The sequence below is a fragment of the Anolis carolinensis genome, chromosome 6, assembly GCF_035594765.1.
Source record: "Anolis carolinensis isolate JA03-04 chromosome 6, rAnoCar3.1.pri, whole genome shotgun sequence".
Classification (NCBI taxonomy): Eukaryota; Metazoa; Chordata; class Lepidosauria; order Squamata; family Dactyloidae; genus Anolis; species Anolis carolinensis.
The window spans coordinates 36,201,540-36,221,601 of record NC_085846.1 but is presented as its reverse complement, the minus strand read 5'-3'; the positions used below and the strand labels follow the sequence as shown (position 1 = coordinate 36,221,601).

The 20,062-nt window shown below is 44.5% G+C and overlaps 1 protein-coding gene across 1 annotated transcript in view; it reads left to right on the top strand.

The window, feature by feature from the left end:
* The window catches only part of mettl16 (methyltransferase 16, RNA N6-adenosine), a 54,932-nt gene extending 35,162 nt beyond the window's left edge, over positions 1 to 19,770 (top strand). The window contains exon 8 of the mRNA XM_062983951.1: positions 19,497 to 19,770. Within this exon, the coding sequence (XP_062840021.1) occupies positions 19,497 to 19,604 (108 nt within the window). The 3' untranslated portion in view covers positions 19,605 to 19,770. The remainder of the gene's footprint in view (positions 1 to 19,496) is intronic.
* Positions 19,771 to 20,062: the final 292 nt, after the last annotated feature.

The window sequence follows — 20,062 nt, the reverse complement described above, 5'->3', positions numbered from 1 at the left end:
ATTTATATTCCACCCTATCTCCCCAAGGGACTCAGGGTGGATCACAGTACACATACATGGCAAACATTCAATGCCATTTGGACAGACAGAAAGGAGGTATGTTGTCTCAAAGTCCATTTTCAATGCCTTGGAGATTGAGTTCGGATTCAGTCACAAGGGGATGCTGTTGCTCCATTTTCTATGACAAAAAGCCACCAGGACTTCCAACTTCCACCTTCCTTTTGGTCATCGTATTTCTGCTCTTGTTCTTCATGGTGTTGTAAAATACCTCCCCTACTAATTAGCGGTACCTAATTTCTCTACTTACAGCTCTAAGCTGTTTTCGAACTGCTTAGGTAAACAATGAGCTGGGCTTGACAGTCAAGTGCTCACCCCGACTGGGCTTCAAACTGGCCACCTTTTGGTTGGTAGATTTTATTACAGCTGGTGATTTACCAGCTGTGCTGCAGTACAGTCTCTTCTGTATTCATGAATGTAAGCTTCTATCGATAAACTCTTATTCCATTGAGAAAGTTCTTGTAGTGATTGTGGGGGGTTTTCCGGTTCCCACTGATAAGATTGGGATTTCTTCACTGCTAGGCATCAGCCCATGAACTATGGGCAAGCCTAGCCCATTAAACTGTTAATTAGTCCCAATCACCCTTTGTGTTCTCTGGATTCTCTCTTTGTGCTCACCTGGACATTAAGTCAATCATGAACTCATTCACATTTGATGTCAACACATTCCTGATGTTCGCACCCCTCACAGAGGTGGATCTTTAAACAGGCCCAAGCTTCAAACAAGCAAATGACAGCTCCTCAAATTTCCAAGGAGGACCAATAACAAATTCTGCTGCAAGGAGTTTCCGGCCAACGGGAGCCTAGATTCCAGCTGGACCAGCTTTCATGAAATCAGATGCTGGTGCAGGTGTTCTGAATAGCTGTCAAAGTAAATAAATATGCTCTGTATTTTCCAATGCTTTATGTCAGTACTTTGAGCACTAGCTCTGCTAATATCCTCTTTTCGTCATTGAGATTAAAAGACTTCTGTTCTTGCCTTCAACACCCATCTACGTCTCATTCGACCTTCTGGTTGCGTGAAAGGCCAGGCTAACAAACCTAGGGCTTAGCAGTAGCTGAAATCACTCAACACTTTGCCTAATAATAGGAGAAGGGATTTGTTTAGGGAGAGATGGGCAACTCTGGAAAGCTAAAGGGCTACGTTAGACTCTATGAGACCTTGAAAGGTCACACCTGCACCCATAAAAGAATTGTCCAAGGCAGGGGGGCCGGGCTGTGGCGCAGGGGCCGGACTGTGGCACAGGCTGGTCAATAGCCAGCTGCAATAAATCACTATGACTATGGTCATGAGTTCGAGGCCAGCCCGTGTCGGAGTGAGCACCCGACCATTAAAATAAAAAATAGCCCTGCTCATTGTTGACCTAAGCAACCCAAAAGATAGTTGCATCTATCAAGTAGGAAATTTAGGTACCACTTATGTGGGGAGGCTAATTTAACTAATTTACAGCACCATAAAAATCATCCAGCAGTGTTTGGAATGAGGAAGTAGCCAAGAACTCGGTGTCACAGTGGATAATGAAGCAACTGCTCCCCCTGTGGCCGGAATCGAGCATATCCTCAGGAAGCTGGAAGCTGGAGAAAGTTAAATTGTCTCTGTGTCTCTGTCTTTGTCTCTGTCTCTATGGTCATATGGCATTGAATATTTGCCATGTATGTGTACATTGTGATCCACCCTGAGTCCCCTTCAGGATGAGAAGGGCCTGGGCTGTGGCGCAGGTGGGAGAGCAAGCCAGCTGCAATTAACTGCAATGAATCACTCTGACCAGGAGGTCATGAGTTCGAGGCCCGCTCGGAGCCTATGTTTGTTTGTCTTGTTCTATGTTAAAAGGCATTGAATGTTTGCCTATATGTGTAATGTGTAATGTGAGAGTCCCCTTTGGGACACCCCTGAGTCCCCTTTGGGGTGAGAAGGGCGGAATATAAATGCTGCAAATAAATAAATAAATAAATAAATAAGGGCAGAATATAAATACTGTAAATAAATAAATAAATAAATACATTTCCACCACATTTTAACTTTCAAAAAAAGGGCTTGGATTGTGTGTTTTCTTGTGGGCTTGTTGAACATTACCTGGAGCCATGTGAAAAATGTGTTTTCACCTTGTGACAAAAAAGGTGGTGGCAGCATGCCTTCTAGCCAGTTGGAATTCCAACACTTGTGGTTCTGCAGAATTAAACCTTCAGAAAACCTCCATAGCCACATTCTCACTCCTTCCTGCCCTCTCTTTCTGACTACAGTGTCTGTGAGTGTGTGTGTGAGATGTTGCTTGCATAAATATTTATACAGCTGATGTTCTTCCAAACTTAAGGTTTTATCTGGAATTTTCACTTGGGCGATAAGTGTTGATAATGTATTTATAATTAATGGAGACCTCAAGTTTCATCTTTGCACAGCCTCTGAGCTTTCATCTATAATTGGGAAATACAGCAGCCTTGCAGAATGCAGCTTCCCTTATCAGCTTCCCTTAATTTTTTTTTTCTTTACCCGTTTGATAAATGAATATTTTGCAATGTACCTTTGCATCAGAGAAGATGCAAAAGGCTTTGAATGCATTCCTTGCCCACAGAAATTAACTTTGGCCGTGGTGTGTGGAGTGACGGGATGGGGTCTGCTCCTTAAAGCACAAAATGTGATCTCTTTAACTGACACTCCTCTCAACAGAGTGTAAAAGTTATCTCTCACTTACACATGCACAACTAAGACCCATCTGTCCCTCTTGCTATGTGTCTGGAAGAGAAGAGGAATCCCAAAGTTCTGTCCGTAGCTTTTCAGCAGTTGAAAATAACCTGGTGCCTGTCATCATTTAGATATTGAGCTCTGTGATCATATAGATCTGAGATGTGGAAGTGCTTTAGATGGTGACATAAAAAAACCATATCTGATACATTTGATCCCCTCTCCTCTGGTCACCACTTTGACAAGGACCTTAGCTTCAAACTCCTTCTCATATGAGCACATTGCTAGGGAAGCCCCTTTTCAGAGTAATGGCTGTAACAACATGCTGAAACCACCCAAGATTGTGCAACAGCACTATCCTAGAATTGTTCAGTTATCAATATGTTATTGTGCTATTACTGCACAACCCTTGTATCTGCGAGTGATATATTCTCAGACTTCATGTGGACACAAATAGCAGATAATAGTAAATCCTACTGAAATGAAGGACTTCTGGTCGAACAATATCATAAAGTTGTACTGGAGAACCTAAAAAATGCCTAGGGAGGACGTATTTTGTGAGACAGGAATAAATGAAACCACAGATCCCATGGATAGGCGGATTGTACTGAATTATATTAAATCCTCTTAAAAGGAACTTTCTAATATCTACCCATTTGAGCATCTTTTGTTAGATGTGTGAAGGGAGACTAAAACTCACCTGTCCTTTGGAAACTATACATTTGGTGCCGAACATTATGACAAGCAAAAGGTAGCAAAAGCATAATAATAATAATAATAATAATAATAATAATAATAATAGGAAGTGTTCGACTTGTGATTTTGTGATACGAAATCCAGCATATCTATCTTGTTTGCTGTGTCATAATAAAATAATAATAGTATAATAATAATAATAATAATAATAATAATAATAATAATAATAATGCAGACTCTGCAAGGAAACCGACCAAACCATTGATCATATCCTCAGCTGCTGTAAGAAAATCGCACAGACAGATACAAACAGAGACACAACTATGTGGCCCAAATGATTCATTGGAACTTGTGCCTCAAGTACCACCTCCCAACAGTAAAGAACTGGGGGGATCACAAACCTGCAAAAGTATTGGAAAATGAACACGCAAAGATACTGTGGGACTTCCGAATCCAGACTGACAAAGTTCTGGAACACACCACACCAGACATCACAGCTGTGGAAAAGAAAAAGGTTTGGATCATTGATGTTGCCATCTCAGGTGACAGTCACATTGACGAAAAACAACAGGAAATCTCAGCTGCTATCAGGACCGCAAGACTGAACTTCAAAGACTCTGGCAGAAACCAGTGCAGGTGGTCCCGGTGGTGATGGGCACACTGGGTGCCGTGCCAAAAGATCTCAGCTGGCATTTGGAAACAATAGACATTGACAAAATTATGATCTGTCAGCTGCAGAAGGCCACCCTACTGGGATCTGCACGCATCATCCAAAAATACACTAGACACTTCGGAAGGGTTTGACTTGTGATTTTGTGAAATGAAATCCAGCATATCTATCTTGTTTGCTGTGTCATACAATAAAATAATAATAATAATAATAATAATAATAATAATAATAATAATGACAACAATAGCAGCAGCAACAACAACAACAACAACAACAGCAACAACAACAGGTTTATATTCCGCCTTATCTCCCCAAGGGGACATAGGGCAGATCACGATACACATTCACGGGAAACATTCAATGCCGTTTTGGACAGACAGGACAGAACAGAACAGCATACAATGTGTAATTGTCAGACATAATCACATATCACATATACAGACAGACAGACAGACAAGTAGAGGCTGTTAACATCCTCCTGCTTCCGGCTTCATGAAGGTATGCTCGATTCCGGCCACAGGGGGGGTTGCCACTTCATCATCCACTATGATGCCAAGTCCTTCTTGATGGTAGTACTTCCTCAAGTTCTGCACGCCGCTGGCAGTTGTGTGATGTCATAAATTAAGTTAAATTAGCCTCCTCACATTAAGTGGTACCTAGAATTCTCTAATCACAGACACAGCTGTTTTTGAGCTGCTCAGGTGGACAGCGACCTAGGGTTATTAATGGTTGGGAGCTCATCCCCAATCCGGGCTTCGAACCAACAGCCTCTCGGTCAGTGGTGATTTATTGCTGCTAGCTACTAACCAGCTGTGCCACAGCGCGGCCCGGTCATTAGAGGACCTTATCACATTAGGAAATATTCTGTTTCTCAGACAATGCTTTTGAAAAAGTCCCATCACATGACATTTGCCCCATCTCATCAGTATTCCATTGGAATCCATCTGCATAGCATCGCAGAAACAGATGATTTGCAGACGGAATTCGAATAATGCTTTGGAAATGCTACTGATTATTCTGTTGCTGAAGCACTGTTTTGACAGGAAAATCTGTATGCATCCCGTCAGCAACAATCTTTTTTAAAAGGTCATAGAGTGATGTAGGTGTTTTGATTGGATTGGGAAGAGCCAGCCGTCCATCGTGTGATGAATCGAAGTGCAGTATTTTAAATCATAAGAATCGTAACAATCAGGTGTGATGAGGAAAATATACATCCTGTCTCAATACAATATTCACCCAATCCTAAAAAATATGGGATACATACTGATATAAATGGATTGTATCCCAATGTAGTAAGGTCCAGAGTGACAGGGTTGTTGTGTGTTTTCTGGGCTGTATGGCCATGTTCTAGAAGCATTCTCTCCTGAGGTTTCACCCACATCTATGGCAGGCATCCTCAGAGGTTGTGAGGAATATACCTCACAGCCTCTGAGGATGCCTGCCATAGATGTGGGCGAAACGTAAGAAGAGAATGCTTCTGGAACATTGCCATACATCCTGGTAAAGACACAACAACCCTGTAATTCTGGCCATGAAAGCCTTTGACAACACATTGAACATCTCCAGAGTGACAGTTGCTCCATCACCAAAGAAGGGGAGAAAAGAACATATGTGACCAGCTCCCAATGGCGCAGTGTATTAAACCCTTGTGCTGGCAAGACTGCTGACTTGAAGGTTGGGTTGCTGCCCTGAAGGTTGCCGGTTCGAATCTAACCCGGGGAGAGTGCAGATGAGCTCCTTCTATTAGCTCCAGCTCCATGTGGAGACATGAGAGAAGCCTCCCACAAGGATGGTAAAAACATCAAAAAATTCTGGGTGTCCCCTGGGCAACGTCCTTGCAGACGGCCAATTCTCTCACACCAGAAGTGACTTGCAGTTTCTCAAGTCGCTCCTGACACGAGGAAAAAAAACAGCCTAATTGGCAGATGTTAAGAACCAGAACTGGGGGACTAGGAGATCAAACAGGGACCTCATCTGATGCAAGGTAATCCCGACTGTTGTAATACGGAATGGAATCTAATAGATCTAGACAGAAATGTATAACAAAGACACTACAACCAAGCATAAAACATCCTGTATTTTAGTTTCAGGCAAATGCATATCAAGACCTATTACCTTTTATCTAGTTGGAGACCTTAAGAAGGCATCTCACATCCTGACATTTTAAGTCAAACTCTGAGGTTTAGCAACTCTAGGACTGTCATTTGCCTGCTGTCTGAGCCCAAGATAGTGTTCCAATATGCTTTGCTTTCTCCCCCCTGCACTATCCTTGAAGAGGGCTCCAGAGAAGGAGCTCATGTAACTTGTTTCAAGGAGATAGTTTGATAGTATAGTTTTCCTGACATCTTCTACTCTGTTCTCTGCAAGTCTTTTTGGTAGAATGCTATATCTTGTCCTATAATTTTCTATCATGGCAGAAGCTAGACAGAAATAATTTGCACTTTTTCAATTATTTTAAAAATGTTCCAGTTTCTATCTCTCCCCCCGCCACACACACACTTTCCCCCTTTGTGATTTGATAGCTTTAATTGCTGTAAATATATTTCAACATACAAATAAACTCAACAGAAGGTAGATTGGGGGTGGTGGTGTGGAGTTCTTTCCTTCCCAGTAGGCTGAGGCAAAAGCAAACTGCTGTAATCTCTTTTAATTTATGTATTATTCCTCATTAGTAACTTTTGCCATCTTGACAACACTTTGATTGTTGCAGGCCAGCTGTGGACACCTTTTCACCCAGACACCACACAGAAACGAAAGAATCCACTAAGTAAAGTTTATTAACACAGTAAATATATAAAAGATAAGAAGAAGCACCATAAAAAAGAACAATTCAAAAATCCAAAAGAGAAACCCAGAGACTCCAAAGTTGTTGAGTATGTGACAATCAGTTTCAGGAATCAAACCACAGTCATTCAAAAACTTGGAACTTCACTTTGAGTCAATACAGTAAAACAAGACAAACGCCATACACTTGATCAAAGTTATATCCAGAACAAAACAGAGAATAAACCAGAGCAAAAACCATGAAGACATGAACGGGAATTAAAATCCAGAAACTTGAAGCTTAAAAAGCAAACATGAACAAGACCCAAAATCCAGAAACTTAAACACTTGAAGCAAGGCCATAGAACTTAAGAGTTCTTCCCACTTGAAATTCAACGTTGTTCTCACAAAGAGCAGTCTGCTTGGAGCCCACTTAAAAGTCTCAATTCCCTCCCATGACATCACTCTTCGTACACCTGGTTCTTCACTGCTTATCTTGAAGCTGCTGGGAAAAGCAAGCCTGTCTCTTTTTCACAGTCTCTCGGCACAGCTGCAGCCACTCTGACCTAGGGAAAGACTCACACTCCCCCATTCCTAACAGGAGCAAACTCTGGCAAATTCTCATGGGAACAGATTTTGCTTTCTCTAACATCCCAAGAACTACCAGGAGATTCACTAACACATTTCTCCATGCCACTGCCATCCCCCCCAAAACCCCTCCTTGAGGCGGGAGGTTAAGGAACCCCAGGAAATACCATATATGGGCAGAGATGGCGACAGCTAGCGACCCGGGTGCATAAACTCACAGAAACATGTGACTTCTGGGAAATCATGTGTTTCTGAAGAAATGAAAGCTAAAGATAAACAAACAGCGCATGCGTACGCAGGCGCTCTGAAGGATTGTGAGCACGGCACAAAAAAGAGTGCAGCCGGCCTGCTGGTCAGCACTGATTGGGCAGCGTCACAACTCTAAGCCAATGAATTTGCTTGTGGGCGGGCATAACCCGAACCCTGTAGTGTGTATAAATGTTTACTCAGCCTGCCACTGGGGGTTCCCCTGGAGAAGCACTTACTTTGTGTTAGGGGGAACCCTAGTGGCCATTAGCGAAATAAAACTGTTTTCTTGGAATTCCTTCAGTTGTCCGTCTTCAAATTCCTCCACTGCGCCAACAAGAACCGTAGCACGAAGGTTCCGCTACATTTTCTGGTGACCCCGACGTGATTTTTTTTTTCCTATAAGACGGGCCAGGAGATTTGGAGACGGATCCCGTTGGCGGGACGGCCTCAACTCAGCGGTGGGGGCCTGAGGCAACTACCGTGAGACGAGAAGGGGCCCCTGAATAATACACGACCGGCTGCGGTGCTTGCCTCTGATGCCAACGCCGACTGACGGTGGAAGCTGCAACACCAGCAAGGTTCCATAGAAACCAGCTAGGATCCAGGGAAAAAGCCCAGGGGCGAAGGTTGGTCCGACGTCTACAGAAATCTGGCAAGTATAGGGGTTTGCATGAGATATTAAGGGAACGCCAGCGCTGGGAGGGACAAAAAAAGTTCCCAGGGAGGTAGAAAGGGGTTCTGTCTTGTGTTTCCTGACGCATGCCATTGAGTGGCCAGGTGCCCAGGCCAGGACAGTCCCCTCTATTAGGCAGGATGGGAGGGAAAAATTCAAAGAGCTCCACTCCCTTACAATGCATCTTAGATAATTTTGGCTCTTTTGCTAACAGAGCCGTAGCAGGGAATCCAAGGGACCTGAGAGATTATAGACTGAGAAATTTGTGTCAGGGAGAATGGCCAGAGTTTGGTTTAGGTTGGCAAGTAGAAGGAACGTGGGATCTGAAACTGATCCGAACAGTGGAAGAATATTGTGCTGTGAATCATCCGAACCAGTGGGTCTATATTGCTACGTGGGAACGGGTAGTTAGAGAAGATCCAGGTTGGGTTCGACAGTGCAGGAATGGCAAATGTATGGTGGTGAAGAAGGAGGGGAAAAAGAAGGAAGTTTTCCAATCCAATGAGGAGGACTACCCAGATTTACAGTTGAGTGTACAGGCTAGACAACAGGAATTATTGCCGCCACCCTTGCCACCGCCTCCCCCACCCCAGGGAACAGCCCCCGGTGCACCTACACTAGGAACGAGACCCCCACCCTACTCTTCGGAGTCAACCGAAGCGGCCAAGAAACACTATCCTAGCCTAGAAAAATATCAGGAGGAAACAAAGGAAAAGAAGAAGTCACAACGGATGCCCAGTGATGCTTCTCCGGCACAAACTCGGAGACATGGAGCTCCGGTGTGGTCTGGTGATTCACCGACCGGACCGGCCCTCCAGATGCCCTTGAGAACGGTGCCTGTGATAAACAACAGGAATGAGATAGTTCAAGCATACCAGGTAGTGCCTTTCAGTAGTAGTGACATTTTGAATTGGAAAAATAATACTCCACCTTATAGTGAAGAACCCCAAGCTATGGCTAGGCTATTGGAAGGGATTATGGCAACCCATAATCCCACCTGGCAAGATTGCAGACAATTGTTGAATATGTTGTTCACATCAGAGGAGAGAAGAGCAGTGTTGAATAATGGGGTAGCCATAGCCCAGGTTGGTGCCCCACAAGATGGTGATGCAGCCGAGTGGGGAGCACAGAGGTTTCCTGTGGAAATAGATCCCCAATGGGACACCGCAGAAGAAGGACATTTGCAGAGACTGAGAGGATTCCAGCGTATATTGGTAGAAGCGGTAAAGAGGGGCCCGCCGCGACCCGTCAACATTGTAAAAATTCAGGGAGTGGTACAGGAAAAATCTGAGTCACCAACAGCCTTTTTGGAAAGGCTGGAGGCAGCATATAGAAAGTATAGCCCATATAATTTGGAGGATGAAAACGGTAGGAGGGCGATTCAACAGTCTTTTATCAGTCAAGCGGCTCCTGACATCCGGAGAAAGATTCAAAAGCAACCAGGATTTCTAGGAAAGACTATGAATGAATTGTTGGCACTCGCAGATCAAGTTTATATGGCGAGGGACCAGGTAGAAGAAGAGAAGAAGGACAGGAAGAAGAAGCAGGAATACCAAGCATTAGTTACCATGATGGAACAAAGTGCAAGTGGACAGAGAGGAAGAGGAGGATATGCCAGAGGGGGACAAGGAGGAAGAAGAGGGCCCCCTCGGAGGTTAGGTCGAGACCAATGTGCTAAATGTAAGAAGTTTGGACACTGGAAAGGTGAATGCCCAGAAGGAAGAGAAGGAAGTCAGGAAGGACCGAGAGAAAGAGGAAGGCCTGAGAGAGGAAGAAACCCAGGAAGGGGAAGAGGACGTGGGAACTACGTACCTTTTCCTGCAAGAGAGGTGATAGCTGCAGCAGCTGTGATGGAAGAAGAATGGGAAGATATGGATGGAGGAGAGGAATGAGGAAGCCAGGCTCTTGTTTTGTTGGACCCCGGGGAGCCGATGGTCACACTTGAAATCGGGGACCAACAATTGGACTTTTTAGTGGACACAGGTGCCGAAAAATCAGTAGTAAATACAAAAATTAGTCCACCAACTCGGGAAACTACGAAAGTAATAGGGGTGTCTGGGAAGACCCAGAAGTGCCCCTTCCTTAAGGAACGCACCTGCAATCTGGCCGGACATCAGGTCAAGCATAAGATGTTATATCTCCCAGACTGCCCAGTCCCTTTATTGGGAAGGGACATTTTATCAAAATTACAAGCACAACTCCAGTTCATGAAGAATGGACAAGTGGAGCTATCATTTCCCATGGAAGAGGAATGGAGACTGTTTCAAGTTAGGATTTTTACTGAAGAAATACAATGGCCATGGCATGAGACTCCTTTAGTGTGGGCAGAAGATAATCCTCCAGGATTAGCTAAATATGTTCCACCGGTGGTGGTGGAAGTGAAAAGAGGAATGGGACCCATATGTAAGCCACAGTATCCCGTCAGTCGAGAGGCAGTGCAGGGGATCAGAAAGCATCTAGAGCGACTTCTGCAGCATGGGATATTGGTACCATGCAGTTCCCCATGGAACACGCCCCTGCTCCCAGTCAAGAAACCAGGAGGACAAGGAGAATATCGCCCAGTTCAAGATTTGCGGGCTGTAAATCAAGTCACCGTTCCCCTAACCCCGGTAGTGCCAAATCCATACATCATGATGAGTCTAGTACCAGCATTTGCCAAATGGTTTACTGTATTGGATTTAAAGGATGCATTCTTTTGCATTCGATTGGCCCCTGTATCCCAACCGATCTTTGCTTTCCAGTGGGAATCTCAGCAGTCAGGGCAAAGGACCCAGTATGTTTGGACACGCCTTCCTCAGGGGTTCCGGGACAGCCCGACCATTTTTGGTCAAGCCCTGGCCAAAGACTTACAGGATTTTGTAATACCTAAAGAAGAGGGAATTTGGCTTCAATATGCAGATGACCTGCTTATCGCTTGCCGGACACTAGGGGGCTGTAAAGAGCATACTTTGAGATTTCTCAAGACATTGGAAGAAAAGGGTTACAAAGTGTCAAAGAAAAAGGCCCAGTTGTGCTGTCCCACGGTGAAATATTTGGGGTTCCATCTGACCGAAGGAAAGAAGATGTTAGGAGCTGAAAGAAAGGAAGTTGTTTGTGCCATCCCCACTCCCAGCACCCGGCGACAGGTGCGGGAATTTTTGGGATCAGCAGGATATTGTAGACAGTGGATCCCCAACTACGCCGTGTTGGCTAAGCCACTGTACCAGGCTACGAGAGGTGGAAGAGAAGATCCATTTGAGTGGACAGAAGAATGTCAACAGGCATTTAAGGCATTAAAAGAAGCATTGATGTCATCTCCAGCATTAGGACTGCCCGATTTGGAAAAACCATTCACTCTGTTCGCTGCAGAGCGGGAAGGAACAGCGGTTGGAGTATTGACCCAACCACTAGGTTCATGGCAGAGGCCGATTGCCTACTTGTCAAAGCAATTGGACACAGTGGCTCGTGGATTGCCACCTTGCCTGAGGGCTGTGGCAGCATCAGTAGATTTAATCAAAGAAGCAAATAAATTGACCCTAGGACAGCCACTGACAGTTAAGGTGCCCCATAGCGTTAAGGCACTGTTAGACATTAAGGGACCGCGCTGGCTCACAAGTGAGAGGTTAATGAAATATGAGGGATTGTTGTGTGACAACCCACTGGTGACCCTGGAGACTTGCTCCACTCTGAATCCGGCCACCTTGCTCCCGACTCCAGGAGACACCACGATCCATCAGTGTGCCCAGGTGATGGATGAGGTATTCTCCAGTCGACCGGATTTGAAGGATGTGCCACTAACTAAGGTGGATGACACTCTGTTCACAGATGGAATCTCCTTTATGGAAAATAATCAAAGACACTCAGGTTATGCGGTTGTCCGGTGGGGGGGAGAGACGCTGGAAGCAGGGTCACTGCCCCCGGGGACTTCTGCCCAGAAGGCCGAATTGATTGCCCTGACCCGAGCGTTGGAATTGTCAAGCGGAAAGCGGGTCAACGTCTACACAGACTCAAAATATGCCTTCACCACCCTCCACGCACATGGAGCACTGTACAAGGAGCGCGGGCTCCTCACGTCTGGAGGAAAGTGCGTGAAACATGCTGGAGAGATTGTGGATCTCCTGGAGGCGGTTTGGAAGCCAAGGCAGGTGGCTGTGATGCATTGTAAAGGGCACCAACGTGGAGACGATCCCGTAGTGCAAGGAAATAGGCAGGCTGATCTGGCAGCCAAAGAGGCAGCTAGGCTGCCCTATATTGAACATCAGGTAATGGCCCTACAGGTAGAATTAACTGAACATAACATTACATATACACCAGAGGAAGAAGAATGGGCCTTAAAGGAGAAGGGTCAGTGGTCAGGAGAACTCATAGTGATGCCAGACGCCCGTGTCTACGTCCCTAAGGACTTGGCATGGCACTTAGTCCAACACATGCACCAAAACACACATTTAGGAAAAATGGCATTGGCAAATCTGCTAGGACGACAGTTGTATATCGATGGATTACATAGCCTAACGGCAGCAGCAGCCCGAAGATGCTGGACATGTATCAAAAATAACCCCAGAGAAGGACCCCTCAAGCCACCAGGAGTCCAACATGTGGGTGGGGTACCCTTTGAAGCTTTAGTCACTGACTTTACAGAAATGCCCCCATACAAAGGATACAAATATTTACTGGTGTTCGTGGACACATACACAGGATGGGTGGAGGCTTACCCTACAAGGACTGAGAAGGCTGTAGAGGTGTCAAGAGCTCTAATGAAAGATGTTATTCCCAGATTTGGCATACCCTTAGAAATTGGATCAGATAATGGCCCCGCATATATTCAACAGGCTGTGCAAGGATTATGTAGAATTTTGGGCATAAAATGGAAGTTACATTGTGCATATAGACCCCAATCTTCTGGAAAAGTGGAAAGAATGAATAGGACATTAAAGGCTCAGCTTGGGAAACTTTGCCAAGAGACAGGATTGCCGTGGACGGTGGTTTTGCCCATGGCATTATTAGGAATCAGATGTACACCACACAAACGGACAGGACTCTCCCCTTTTGAAAGACTCTATGGACGACCCCCTTTGAACTTGAAGGGAGCCTTAGAGACAGGAGCTGAGCAGCACCTCATAGGAGAGAAACAGACATTGGCCCAGGTTCAGGCTTTGGGCAGACAAATGCAGCAGTTAGAAAAATACATTTCTGAATTGAACCCACCATTCCCTACCACACCTCTACATTGTTTTTCACCAGGTGACGAGGTTCTGGTCAAGGATTGGAAGATTGAGCCATTGGGACCCAAGTGGCGAGGACCCTATGTTGTGCTCCTGTCTACCCCCACTGCAGTGAAGGTGAAGGAGATTAAGCCGTGGATACATTACACCCGTGTAAAGCTAGCACCTGAGGAGTGGCGGACGGAGCGAGTTCCTGGTGAGGACCTGAGACTCAGGATCATCCGGCAACTCCCTAAGGGGTCAACAAGGCCATGAAGCTGATCCCTTCGGGTGCAACGGAGCGTCGGTGGTCAAGTATGTCGCAGCATGGCCCAACAAAGGCGCTCTCCGGGAGATGGTGGCTAGACATTTTGAGAGGAAAAAGTGGGAGACAAGTTATGAGGAGGGGAGGAAAGCGCACTGTGTTTGGTATATTATTTGTGCTGAGTTTTATTCTCTCTTTTGGAAAAAGAGCACATGGGAATTGGATAAAAGAACATGCCAATCATATGTTTGAGCAGCACGGGAAAGAGGTAGCATTAATATATGAACACCCCCTCACCGTAGGAGATTTTTCATTTCTTCCCGATTTAATTGATGAACCACAGATTGTGTTGGAGGGATTGTCCAAGGCTCAGGAGGGTCCACCTACCGTGTTTTCTAGCATACCGCAAAGGATAAATAAAACTCGGTTTCGACGGTTTAGATACCATACCTCCACCAGGGGTTTGTGCTTCTGTTGTGGAGGATCGGGAATATGGAATTCTGAGTGGAAACACTGGGGAACTAGGCAGGCGTTCTTTTCCCGATTAGGCAATTATTCCCATTGTCGAGACCGGTTCTATCTACATGGACGATTTAATACATCTTATGTCTCACGATTAAATCTAACCGCAACCGAGTGGGCTAGCATGTATCCAGATTATCCCACATTTAGTGTGAATGATTCTATTGAGGGCCTAAAATCTTATATGAACATACTGCAACAATTAACCCAACTGAGCCTAGGTAAAAGCCTCTGTCCGTTATGGCAAATTAGGGATCCAAATCTATGGTTTTTCTTTGATAAATGGGCCACAAATTATCACCCCGGCAACTACCAGTGTGTCGGTGTGGGTTATTTGACATTCCCAGTACAGGTCTTACACAAAAGGCATCAGCGCCTAAAACGGGACATTGTGCAAACAGGCCCTCTAGGACCAGAATGCTCGGATGAGGTCATTATTAACAAGGCTCTGTCAGGTTCAGAAGCCTCCCGTGTAGGAGGAGGCCTGATCACAGGCTTGTTGACACTGGGTGCTTACCCAGGGATTGTAGCTCAAGCAAACCGTAGAAGTGTTCTAGGCCTGACTTGCCGCCTTGAAAAGTCCATAAATGCCACTGGTAAAATTTTCCGGGAAATCCAGTCTGAAGTAGAAGAAATCAGCCAGATGGCCCTACAGCATAAGTTGGCCCTTGACTACCTACTGGCGGCCAGGGGGGGCTTATGCGCCATGGTTAGAGGGCGTTGTGTAGTGAAATTTCATAACTTGAATAGTACTATTGAAGATGACATCGAGTCATTACAAAAGTTAATTTACAATAATGTCCAGGAGATAGAAGGTTGGTCTCCTTTCTCCTGGGTGACTAGCTGGTTACCCTCAATAGAATGGTTGAAGAACATATTGTTGGTAGGGATTTTAGGATTGTTCATTGTTCTCATAGTTATGTGTTGCACTCCAATAATGATGCAAATGTGTACTAGGTGTGTCACACAATCTTTACCTGAAAAAAAGATAGCCATACTCCAAGCCAAGCGGGATTGGATGGAACCATAATGCTTTGCTTCAGCTTTTGTACATGCGCTTCGCAAAAAGAAAATGGGGGAGTGAGGCGGGAGGTTAAGGAACCCCAGGAAATACCATATATGGGCAGAGATGGCGACAGCTAGCGACCCGGGTGCATAAACTCACAGAAACATGTGACTTCTGGGAAATCATGTGTTTCTGAAGAAATGAAAGCTAAAGATAAACAAACAGCGCATGCGTACGCAGGCGCTCTGAAGGATTGTGAGCACGGCACAAAAAAGAGTGCAGCCGGCCTGCTGGTCAGCACTGATTGGGCAGCGTCACAACTCTAAGCCAATGAATTTGCTTGTGGGCGGGCATAACCCGAACCCTGTAGTGTGTATAAATGTTTACTCAGCCTGCCACTGGGGGTTCCCCTGGAGAAGCACTTACTTTGTGTTAGGGGGAACCCTAGTGGCCATTAGCGAAATAAAACTGTTTTCTTGGAATTCCTTCAGTTGTCCGTCTTCAAATTCCTCCACTGCGCCAACAAGAACCGTAGCACGAAGGTTCCGCTACATCCTGAGACCCCACAAAATCCCCTTCCTCATCCACTGGAGCACCAGATTCTTCACAAACCACAACATTGATGTTGCTCATGCTAGTTTTCATTTGCAAAATCTTAGAAGATATACTCTTTGCCTACTCTTTAAGCTCTAGTGTATAATCCAATGAGTTTTCACTAGATTTTCAAAGGGATTCATGTCACCCATACAGACAAAAAGAGACAGTATCCTATGTGGTACCCAAGTACGTTTGTACGCTGTCTGTGGAGCAACTGATGTAAATTGCAGGAAAAGATATTTCTCTTAAACATCAGGACGAACATCCTGACAATAAGAGCTGTTCAGTAGTGGAATATATTGCTTCCACAGAGTGTGAATCAGAGAGTGGATGGCCATCTTTCAGGAGTACTTCAATTAAGTGTTCCTGCAAGGCAAGAGTTTGGACTGAATGGCCTTTGTCATTTCTTTCAACTCTATGATTTTTTTTGTCAGCGTTAAGGAGTCAGAACAGTACCCTAGTCCTTCCAGAAGAGAGATTGGGAAACTCTAAAAGGAGAGGGTAAGAAAGAATGCATAGTTGTGCAGAAAGTTATAACACTTGTGGTTTGAAAAATGGGAAAGATGTATGCCATTAGCTTCCCCGGGTCTACAAGTCCCAGAATTCCAGTGTCTAAGCATTTTGTTCAAATCCTGCCCTGTTATAAATGAACTCCAACATTTGTTCTGCCTGGAAAACCTCCAAGGACTGCAATACCAGGTAGACAACTTTCATTTTCAGAAAAACAAACACCCACTCAAACAACAGGGTTAGCCAAAGCAATTGGCATGTGGGTGTGTGACAGCAGTGGACCGAAAGCTTGTTCCACTCCAAGCCTTGCTGCCCTTAGCAACTGCAGCCTTGAGTTCAACCCTGCCTCTGTGAACTGTCATGGGAAGTTTGCACTTGGCCAGTAAAGAAATGGATTGTGCTGGTCAAAAGTCACCCCAGAATGGCAAGATCAAGGGGTGGCTTGTCTCGGCTGTGGATCCCTAAGGGCTGTATGGTTAGATGGGTCATCGGTGGAAAACGCACAGGCACCTGCTATTCAATCCAAGGAATAAGACATCTCAGTGGAGGCAAAGCTAAAACATAATAATAGATGCTGAAATAGCACAAGAGTTTACATGTGTATGTGCCTAGCAATCACCTGTCAACTTATGGCATCCCCACTAATTTCACATGGTTTACTTAGGAAAGTATATCCAGAATTAGCTTTGCCAGTTCCCTCCTCTGAAATATAACCTACAGCACTTGTTATTCATTGGCAGTCTCTCACACGGGGAATTCAGTTTGTAGATAGCCTGGAGCGATTCCCACTGTCATTTCTTTCCTCTTGGTTCAACAATCCATCTAAAGAGTAACTCCACTGCAATCTTACCCAACCAGTAACCATGACGACATGATGGGAGTTGTAGTCCAATATATCTGGAGGCTGATTCATAAGGGAAAGCTGCTCCTTTGTATTAATTTATAGACACACCAATTTGTTTTGCTGTGCAAAACAGGAATTAGGAATCTTTACTCCTCCAGATATTTGTGGGCCGGGCTGTGGTGCATCTGGCTAGTAGCCAGCTGCAATAAATCACTACTGATCGAGAGGTCATGAGTTTGAAGCCAGATCGGGTCGGGTTGAGCTCCCAACCATTAATTAGCCTAGCTCGTTGTTGACCTATGCAGCTCGGAAGACAGTTGCATCTGTCGAGTAGAAAATTTAGGTACCGCTTTATGCGGGGAGGCTAATTTAACTAATTTAGACACCATAAAAAACCTCCAGCAGCATGCAGAAAGAATGAGGAAGTACTGCATCAAGGACTCAATGTCACAAGTGGACGATGAAGCGGCAGCTCCCCCTGTGGTCGGAATTGAGCATACCCTCATGAAGCCAGAAGCTGGAAAATGTTAAGTTGCCTCTGTGTCTGTCTAAATGTTGTATGTCTAATGACATTGAATGTTTGCCATGTATATGTGCATTGTGAGTTCCCTTCGGAGTGAGATGGGCGGAATATAAATACTGTAAATTAATAAATAAATAAATATTCCCAACTTTAAGTCCCACAATATCTTACCAGTGGTCATTCTGGAGCCTCTGGCAGCTACACTTAAATATATTTGGAGGTCTAACAGTTCTCCACTCCTGTTTCATGTAAATGTTTTCCATTACAAGGAGAATGGGGGAAGATTAGCTTTACAGTCCAGACTTTCTCTTACTGTCTGAGCCAACCTGTTCATGCACTCGCTGTGGATGGGAGCAAATGGGTATTCAGAAATGTACACTTGCCCAAAGGCTATATAGGTTACAAGGCCTATAATAATTCCTCATTGCCATCTGGCTTCTATCAATCATGGAGTAGTGAATTTGAGCTTCCAAACTAACCTTGCTGGCCAATACCAGCTGTAATAGGAGAGCAATGGAAGTGGAAGGTTCTTCTAGAACAGGAACAAGCAAAGCATGGACCTCCAAGGTCTTTTCATGATTCACTATTATATCACTATGATTCCTCTCTAATGGCCATGGCTGCATTCTGTGGAATCCTGAGATTTGTACTTTGGTGAGTAATCAAAATTATCTTACTGAAAACTCTGAATATCCCACAAAGCTGCAAATCCAAGCTTTGCAGTGACAGAAAGTTGAATCATAGTACTATAACTGTGTAGTATGGAAAGACCCTGGATGTTGTTGAACTGCAACACTCAGCATTCCTATCCTAGCAGTTAAAAGTCCTGGAAGTTGCAGTTCAGCACAGTTGCTCTCCTGTTCGAGACTACCTGACATGGTCAGAATTCAGACTGACAGGATCAACTGTGCTCTTTAGAAGAACCTCAAAGTCTACCACTCACAGTCAGGTGGAAATCAAAGTGGGTGGAAGCAGCTGAGTCAGTTATTGACCTCATCCTCTGAGCAATACACAATGCAAATACCAGATAGCTGAACAACTGTATGATGTCTGAGTTGCTGTACATGAAGGTTCCTAATTCAAAACTTTTGAAGTCGTCAGCAGAGTGGCACTAAGACCACAATAACCAATGAGGGAAAATGAGGCTATGAAATTAAACACAAAGCCAGCAATGATAGAAATCTCCCCTCCCTATTTCCATTTTACTTGCTAATTTTAAACAATTGGGAGTCTAAATCTCTGACATGCTTTAGACATAGAGCAACAAGATGCATACTTAAAACATAAGTCTAATAATAAACTTTAAAGCACTTATTCCAAGATTAATGGGTAACTGCAGCCTCACTTAATCCATGTCAGAAGCTGTGTTTGCTATGCCATGGGGCTGCGATCTGTGACTTCATTTATCCATGATTTACAAATATCTCTTCTCTAGCCATTTTCTAGGATCTCCAGTGTCTTTTCTCTTGTTTGTCCTGTATTATTGATTTGGTAAGGATGAGGGCTGACAGATTACCTTCCTGTAAGCAACTCTGGAAGGGGCAGAATGTTGGAAATAGCAACCTTCTTCATACCTTCACTAATAATTTGTTTTGTATATGATTCTGGTTGCTTACTGTATTGTATATGTATGTTTTGATATGCAGCTTTCCCTTTATTCTATGTTTCTTAAGGTTGTGGGAGGGGCTGCAGACCACATGATCAGATCTGGGACTGCTCTGAGCTCAGACTCCATTTTAGAGAAGAAGACAGAGAGACACCATGAGACTATGGACTGTTAAAAGAAAACTCATGATGCTGTTGATTATAAGAAAGATGCCCTGTATTATCTGCCCAAGAAACCACTTCAAATCTATCTGTAACTGGATTGACAAGTAATGTACCTATATACTGAATACATGAAGGTTGTGAGTAAACCAGATATGTTACTTTTAATGAAGTCTACCTTATTTTTGTCTCTTGAGAGCATGATATAGAAACATGATATTTTATGTGAGAGTAGATGTTTTTTGGGCACTGAAAAGAACACTTCTGAAACAGCGTTGTTGTATGTCTTTTGGGCTGTGTGGCCATGTTCCAGAAGTATTCTCTCCTGACGTTTGATGAACCAACCTGGACACAATATATTATTTGAGAACACAGAAATGCTGGACCACTCCAACAACTATCATGTCAGACTACACAGAGAAGCCATTGAAATTCACAAGCATGTGGACAACTTCAACAGAAAGGAGGAAAC